The sequence below is a fragment of the Hippoglossus hippoglossus genome, chromosome 14 (assembly GCF_009819705.1).
Source record: "Hippoglossus hippoglossus isolate fHipHip1 chromosome 14, fHipHip1.pri, whole genome shotgun sequence".
In the NCBI taxonomy this organism is placed as follows: Eukaryota; Metazoa; Chordata; class Actinopteri; order Pleuronectiformes; family Pleuronectidae; genus Hippoglossus; species Hippoglossus hippoglossus.
In genome coordinates this window covers 2,096,869-2,105,666 of record NC_047164.1, presented here as the reverse complement: position 1 = coordinate 2,105,666, position 8,798 = coordinate 2,096,869, and the positions used below count along the sequence as shown (strand labels likewise).

Here is an 8,798-nt window from a genome sequence, read left to right as displayed (position 1 = left end):
TCTGGGTATTTCTGCACTGACGGACAAATGACAGCTTCTCATGAACCCTTTGTTTTCCACATTGTGTTAAAATGTTGTGTTCTTTGCAGCACAGTGCGTAACTGTAAATATATTATATTTACAAGATTGATATTTTGACATTTTTAAACCCATACATTATTCTGCTGATTTAGAAAGTAGAATACAAACTTTATAAAACTGTGTTGATGTTGTAGCACAGGTACAAAGTATGTGTGTGATTATATTTCATACATTTGACATTAATAAACACGTTAAATACAAACTCTACATAAGGTCATTTGTATGAAAAGCGCTGTATGAATAAAGTCTGGTTGATTGATTGATTGATTGATTGATTGATTGATTGATTGTGTGTGTGTGTGTGTGTGTGTGTGTGTGTGTGTGTGTGTGTGTGTGTGTGTGTGTGTGTGTGTGTGTGTCTGGTGCTGTCCCTGTTTCGCCTGCCTCACCACCAGGGACTACGGAGAGTGTCTCTGTCTCCCCCTGCTGGACATCAGTGGCCTAATCCCGTGTCCATGAGAGTCTCCATGCGGCAGCGGTACGGCATCAAAGTGAGGACAAAACTTAAAGCTTTATTTTCACTCATTCTGGTGAATTGAAAGTTCAGTTCGACATCTTTTAACCAGTGTAGTTTCATGCTGGAGACCTTTAATGAATTTTTAAATTTGCATTTTAAGGGAAGTTGTTGATTTTCACTTTGTAAAATCTTCCAAGACAAGTGGGACTGATATTATGGAACAGTGAAGTTATCTAGTTATTTAGTAAAGTACTCAGAGTTATAATATCAGAGGAAGCAGTTAGAAGCCTCTTCACCCCCGTCAGACTCTATTAGATTAGAGCTCATGTTTTTTATGCTTTTGTGTAACTATTTGTCAGTTTTTCTTACACACTCATATAACAATATGTGTGATTTAAAAAAATAAAGATCCACCAATTGGATGGAAATTGGGAATCTGGGAAATTCTTGATGATGAAGAAAGTGATAAAATAAAATCTGGAAGTGCATCAAAACCTACTGAGATCTTTCCTGGTCCATGTCCCAACCTCCCACCAAGTTTCAGAAGTTTTTATGTGACCCTGCTGATGATAGTCTGTCCTGTATGATCCCTGTGTTGTTTGAGCAGGGCTCCATCTCTGAGGACTTTGGGGACACGACCTGCTGCTCGTCCTGCGTCTGGTGTCACGTGTCCAGAGAGATGAAGAGGAGAAGAACCCAGGTCCTTCTGGTCGGAGCCACAAACACATGAAAACACACGCGGATGATTCTTTTGACCGTCACTCACACTGTAGATCGACGCCCTTTGAAACGGACGAATGATTTAAAGTCCAGACTGAAAAACTCCAGCAGTGAAAGTTTGCCTGAAATATTAAAGTTATTAAAGTTGTTGTAAAAAAAGCTATTACAGTGAAAAATATTCACACTTTCATACATTGAAATATTAATTGTTCCATAATCTCCAGTAACTGAAGACAAACACACAGTCGATCAATTCCAAACTTCAACCAGAGGTTTAGTCCTTTGTCTTTTCAATAAAATGAATTAAAATGTCTGAAGTATGCTCCTATTTCTTTATGTATTCAATGTTGATAAGAGGACATATATCTATAAATCAAAAATACAAAAGGAACACTGCATAATAAAGTTTAATAGGTAAATACATATGTTTGTCCACTAGAGGAAGCCGTACTCTTCACCACAGCCTGTGATGTTGGAGGTTATGTGGGGTCACAGCGTCTCAGACCAGTGATCATCACTTTGTTCTGGTTCTGTCTGAGGACAACGAATAATGATTATATATTATTAATTTTAATAAATATGTAGGAAAATAAGATTCTCTACATCAGAGAATCTCTCAGCTTTTCAAATTGCAGAGAATATGTGTATTTCCTGAAAACAGATATCGAACTTATCAATAATTATAATTATGTTGTACATTTCCCTTCAACCAGTTCCAATCGACTATGAGGAAAATAATTAAACATTTTTAATTCGAGGACATTTCTGTTTTCTTCATAATTAAAATCATGTTTAAAAGATCTCAGTTAAAATGATGGATCCGTAAAAGACATAAACATTTTAATGCCATGTCACTTTATTTTGAAAATCCCCTCGTAAATTCAAAACAAACACGACTTTGGCTTCAGAATGACATCACTTTTTATATTCTGTGTTTTTCATTAGATTGCACAACGTTGTTGTTTTTCATCCGTACAAAAGAAGTAGATTACACGACATGAACAATAAAAATATAACGCAACACCAAGAATTAAAGAGAGAAAAGTATCGTAAATATTTATCATAATTTGGACTTTTGAAATATTATCTCATAAGTTTCACTTTCTATATATTTTGTTGGCATTCCTGACTTACATTTTTCTATATTGTTCTTTACTTGGCAGAATTAAGTTTCTATTTGTCTCTTAGCATTTTGTTCTCACCTGTTCTCACCAGTTCTCACCTGTTCTCACCTGTTCTCACCAGTTCTCACCTGTTCTCACCAGTTCTCACCTGTTCTCACCTGTTCTCACCTGTTCTCACCAGTTCTCACCTGTTCTCACCTGTTCTCACCTGTTCTCACCAGTTCTCACCAGTTCTCACCAGTTCTCACCTGTTCTCACCAGTTCTCACCTGTTCTCACCTGTTCTCACCAGTTCTCACCAGTTCTCACCAGTTCTCACCCGTTCTCACCTGTTCTCACCTGTTCTCACCAGTTCTCACCTGTACGTCTCAATCCTGATGTTTTCACTTGTTGTTTTGTTTTTTACAGAGTTTGAATATGCCTCCATATACATAAAAGTATATGAAGAATAGCTCGTAAATATTGTAGAGCAATATTCAAGGTGGTGGAGATCAAAACAGAGCAAACACATGTTGGTTATTGGACCTTACTTCCTCAGGTGGATCCTTTTCAGTGGAAGTTTTCTGTGTTTTTCTTGTTTTGTGTATTTCTGCCCCCTAACGGCCGTAAATTGCCGTAAATTGATAAACGAGCGTGTCTGCTCTGTGTGGTCAGCTACACGACCTAATGAATTTAAAACTGATTGAGGACGGAGACATTTAACCTGGTTTTCTGTCGTTCAGGTGGAACCGACGCTCCCGTGGCCCCGGGGGGGGGGGGGGGGCGATCCGACGTGGCCCCGGTGCTCACTGTAAACTGCTCCGTGGGTTGTTTTTTTAATAGGATTATAATGACAGTTATGGTTCGCAAGAATTGATGTTTGTGACTTTTACGAGGTGTGAGTGGAGGGGCGGGTCCCGGCGGCTCATAAAGGCCACAGGAATGTTAATTGGTGGAGGCCACTGCGTCCCCCTTTGTTCTGCTCGCTCAGACTGGGCTTCTGTTGCGCCCGTTAAAGGCCGAAGCGCTGATTTAAAATCTGTGACTTTAACCCCGCACACACTCTGCTGCAGCACCCCCCCCGCCCCCGCCCCCACACACATATGTACAGATTGTATCCCACCCACAACACCCCCCCCCCCCACACACCCCCCCGCGTCCACATACCCTCCCATTCTTTCTTCTGAGGTTTTCCTTCCCTCTCCTGAAGAAAATGGAGCCTTTGCTTCCCTCATTTCCTCCATGTTGCTTAATCAGGTGGTCGGCGCCCCCCCCCCCCCCACCCCGCTGAGTTTGATCCAGTGTTGGGGGAGTAATTTTATCACAGGTTTCTCCCCCCCTGTTCTCCGGAGGCCACACGGGCGGCTGCACCAGACGACTCTGCACGGAGGTGAGGAGGGAAACAACAGAGGATTTGTGTCGGACGGTCGTTTTCTGTCGTTTGGAAACGTTTGATAAAGACAAAGTTTCTGTTTGGTTGAATGTTTCTGATAAATCTTCGTCAATCATTTAGAAGTTTTCTTTAACTTCTGCAGAGGAGCTCGTGTTTTCCTCTGCGTTTGTTGGTTTGTTAGCAGGATGACACAAAAACTACAGAAAGAACTCAATACATTTTAGAACTATTATCATTTTCTTTAACATTGCAAAATAGGGAATTTTCTCAGGGAATAATAAATGGATCTTGACTTTAAATATCTATCTTATTCAGAGAACTGATATTTATGAGGTTGTGAAAACTGCGGCAGCTTGACTGAGTTTAAATGACCGTTGGGCCTCGGTGGTTTTCAGGTATTTGGCCGAAAAAATATTCTTGGACAAATGAAGATTTGGACTTGGCATCCGATTTCTAAAACATCATCATCATCGTATATTTGTTGAATAAGAATCAAACACTTGTGGAGGCGCTATGAGAAATACATCAGGATTCATCCTCTGGGAGCCATGAATGTTGTGAAATGTTACTTTCATAACTTGATTGTACTTTTATTTTATGTTTTGGAGGCTCGGTTTAATAATAGTTTAGTGTTAATTTAATCTTCATATCAGCAGGAGATTTACAGAAACAATCTGTTCTTACTGAAGGAAACAACTTTAAAACTGTTTTTCTCTGTGGACATCGTGAGACACTGAAAAGCTGAGGTATCAACTTGGTGAGTCCAGCGAGGACAGAGTTTGAGACGGCGCTCAGGGGTCACGTGATGGATTTGAACCTGGAATCTGATCGAGTGTCCCCCCCCCCCCGACAGTCCGGAGCACCTTGACAGACAGAAATGCCGTCTATCTGCCCGAGCCTCTCCATAATTTCCTGGGGAAGTGTTCCTTTTAAAAGACAAGGCCTGAGCTGCCGGGGGAGTCGGCGCTGATAACGGCCCAGGTTAAGATGAGGCGGGGGGGTGTGGGGGGGGGGGGAGGCGTAGTCCGACACACGCTATCAGACGACGGGCCTCCGAGCAAACAAACAGCCCTGACCTCTCCAAACAACGGCAGCAGGGAGCAGCTGATAGGGGGGAGACGGATAGGTAGAGGTTGGTGATGGTGCAGCGAGTGTGTGTGTGTGTGTGTGTGTGTGTGTGTGTGTGTGTGTGTGTGTGTGTGTGTGTGAAGGGGAGGTAGAGATCAGGGGGCAAAGGTGCACGCAGGGCAGGAATTATCTGATCCCTCCGTGATCTCAGTGTCTCAGTGTCGATCAGAGGCCTGTGTGGGTGTGTGTGTGTGTGTGTGTGTGTGTGTGTGTGTGTGTGTGTGTGTTTCTGTGTGAGTGGTTCTTTACACTTAATGAGTCACTCGGACTCAAAGTGGGTTTCTATCCAAGAACAACAGAGGTTTTGTGCCCTGACCTCTGGGGGGAGCTGACGTTCATCTTCACAGTTCTTCAACCAAACAAGAAAACAAGTCACATTTCAGAAGTTAACGTCAAAAGATTCCGAACAACAGAAATATCCAGTAAAACAAAAATCTTTTGATCGGAGCTGGATCAACGAGCAGCAGAAAAACTCTAAATTAACTGTATTTATATTTTTATAGCTCCACAGATTTTAAAACCGTGCACCAGCGATGTGAAGATGGAATCGTGTGTGTGTGTGTGTGTGTGTGTGTGTGTGTGTGTGAATGTGCCTTGTCTTGTTTCTTTAGTTTTTTAGTACTAGTGATACTTTTTGATCTTGATTCTTTATGTGTTGATAATTTTGCACTTTTTATTTTATTTTGTGAAGCACCTTGTAACTCGAAAGGCACGACATACAAAAAGTGTATTATTATTCTACAGCAGCAGACGCACGAATAAGAATAAGAATAAGAATAAGAATAAGAATAAGAATAAGAATAAGAATAAGAATAAATTGACAAAGAGCATAAAGGTTAAACTAATCAAAGACCAGTAACGACAGTAATAAAGCATTCGTCAATATTATTTTAATATATTTTAGTCATGTACATCCCAAGGAAACATTTAAAGTGAGATAATATGGTCTTTAAAATAATTACTAGATAATATATAGTGGTAAAGTATAATAAATACTAAAACTATTATAATAAATAGTAAAACTACAACTAACTTTTGACATCATAACTCATTGATATACAAACAAATATTTATTTTGTGTCTAACCCCCATATTTTGGAATATTCCATGTAAACAGTTTCTGCAGATCAAACTTTGAGTTTTTCCGTCATGAAACCTGTTTCTGAAACGTCTCACACATGTGAACAAGACGCAGGAAGCTCCGGTCGTCACAAGCAACTCATAAGACGTCGAGCTGCCACTTCAGCGACTGGATGGATTGTGGGGGAACGGCTCCCTGGACACAAACAGGTAAAAGGCCCCTCGTCTGCACGGGGCCCTCGGACTGAGATGATGGAGTTCTTATGTCTTCACTGAGTCACTTCATTCAGAGGCTGTGGCTCCAGGGGCCTCCTGACCTCAGGGGTCCATCCTCACCTCTGTGGTAAGTTTAGGCAACTAGAGCTTCTTGGTTAATGTCGGAGAAAGGACGACAGGAGCTGGAGCAACAGTTTGAAGTGTTGAAGTGAGTTTCACCTCCTCACGTATCGATCGGACTGAGGACGACACTTGGTTCAAACACCACAGGAGGCCGAGTCCGTGTGAACGAGCTGATTCAGGTTCTGCTGATCTGATGATCGACTGGATCTTCAGATGGTTGAGGAACAAATCCACCAGTTGGAGTTGAGAGATTCTCAGACACCACATCACTGCACAGGGGACAGTGACATTTAGTTTCTTATGTATAAACTTTGTTTTACTAATGTGAAAGAAATATAATATAACAAATGTAAAACAGTACTACAGCTCTCATCCAGGATTTTATAAAAACGTGAAGCACTTTTATCCTTTGGCTGATAAACTCACATCTGAGCCTCATATCTGTATCTGAGTTTATGTTGCTAACTTTTATTTTAGGGAAAAAAATCAACACATGAAATATGTTTATATTTTACATTAAAAAACATGTTTATTTCTTTAATTCAAGTTCTATATATTTGGTTGTATTTGTGTTTTCTATTTATTATCACATGTCTTTGGCATAAGGCCTCGATAATGCAATGACATATAATCTTTCAATATTCAAAATGGTATAAAGACATCGGCATCAGAATTATTTTACTTATTATTGACTTGTCTGCTGCTCTTTAGTAATCTGTATATTTCATGTTTATATGATTATATACTCTCCCCTGTAAATATCGTCCCATCAGCACCTTAATCTAATATCTACGGTTAGATGTAAAACTGCATTTCGTTGTACTTGTACTATGTGCAATAGATAATATAGGATATAAGATAAGATACGATAAGATCAAGTAAACATGTAATTTAAACACAAGGAAAATATATAAAAATAAAAAAATAAAAGAAACACTATGTCCACAGTGTAATCTGATTACACATTAGCCATCGAATCACACAGATAGAAACAAATATTCCTCACTGAAACGCAGAGAACTTTAGAAAATGCTCAGTTTTTTTTTGTTACTTTAAGAATCTGTAGCTTTAGATGCACATTCACATGTATTATTGTCTCTGTGGACGTGGCCTGAACGTGCACGTGTGTGTGTGTGTGTGTGTGTGTGTGTGTGTGTGTGTGTGTGTGTGTGTGTGTGTGTGTGTGTGTGCGTGACACATGCAGACAAACGAGCGAGGAGAGGGGAGGAGGGTGAGGGGGAGGGAGGGTCAACAGATTCTTTGATTACTGAACCTTGTCATTCAGATAGTCGAGGACTCGAACACACGGCCGGCACACAGAGGAGCTCACCTCCATCTGCAGGGGCCTGGCCCGGGTTTTATATAAATTATATAAATGCTTTTAGTCTCATTAGAGGTTGTATGTGCACTTTTAATATTGTTGTTATTGCTTTTAATGGATTACAAACAATTCTGATGGTTACTTAATTTGTTTAAGTTGGTAACTGCAAAGTTATTTCATATCTTATATCATATTAGTAAGTTAAATGTGTTTGTTGTCTGGACGAATCAAAATGTCTGAAGACGTCACATAAAACTCAACACAACTAGCAATAAACTTTTTATTCCATTTTCTGGCATTTTAAACAATAATAATAATCATGAGAAGAAGAAATTATGTTTCTTGGCTCTTTTCTAAATATCCAAGGGCAACTTACAGTCATCATAAATAAACAGAATAACAGAATAAAATAGAATCAGTGCATTAATCAATTTAGATTTTTTTAAGTGGAACATATCTTCAGTTACATCCCATAATATCAGAGTAAAAAATGAAAGGTTTCAGTAGTAAGAGGAGTCACAGGAGTCCTTCCTCCACTCGGGGGCAGTACTGAGGCCTCAGGCCCCTGAGCCGTGTTGTTAGCTGTTGATATACGGCCGCTGCAAACAGCCTCTGAGTGCATCTCAAGGTTCATTGAAAGGGTGAATAAGCTCTATAACTAACATCTATAACTAAGATCTATAACTAACATCTATAACTAACATCTATAACTCTTCTCCTGTTAACGTCGTCTGTGGTGTCACACGTTGACCTGAGCGCGTTCGATTCTTCAAAACGCAGTGAAGCAGAGCCTCTGCTCATGATGTGATGTGGTGAATCTACAAGTTTTCATTTGTTTAAAAACTAAACACGTTCAACAGAGGATCCATGAATCCAAGAGGTCGGAGATATTCTTACAAGTTTGTCCAAAATGCATAAAAACAAACTGAACAGAAAAGAGAAACCACAGCTCTTCACACTTTATCTGGACATTATGATAAAATAATCTGCAGCAAAAATAAACAACTGCAAACAGAGGTTAAATATGAACTTTGGCTCCTTCAATAACAAAACACATTAATTAACATTCATACTCGAGTCCAACATGTAAAAGAGCCGGATTCTGTCATGCAGACAAGTTTTCATCTGCAGTATTATGGTAAAAAACATACAAATAACATATAAACACATGTATAAA

General features: G+C 39.7%; 1 protein-coding gene across 1 annotated transcript; it reads left to right on the top strand.

Moving 5' to 3' along the window:
- Positions 1-447: 447 nt before the first annotated feature.
- LOC117774795 (cornifelin homolog B-like) lies at positions 448-1,268 on the top strand (the record flags this gene model as incomplete). Its single annotated transcript, XM_034607449.1, is given in 3 exon segments — positions 448-514; positions 517-572; positions 1,146-1,268. Coding segments are annotated over 3 exon segments (246 nt in total), but the record flags the coding sequence as incomplete, so codon positions are not given.
- Between the last annotated feature and the right edge of the window lie 7,530 nt (positions 1,269-8,798).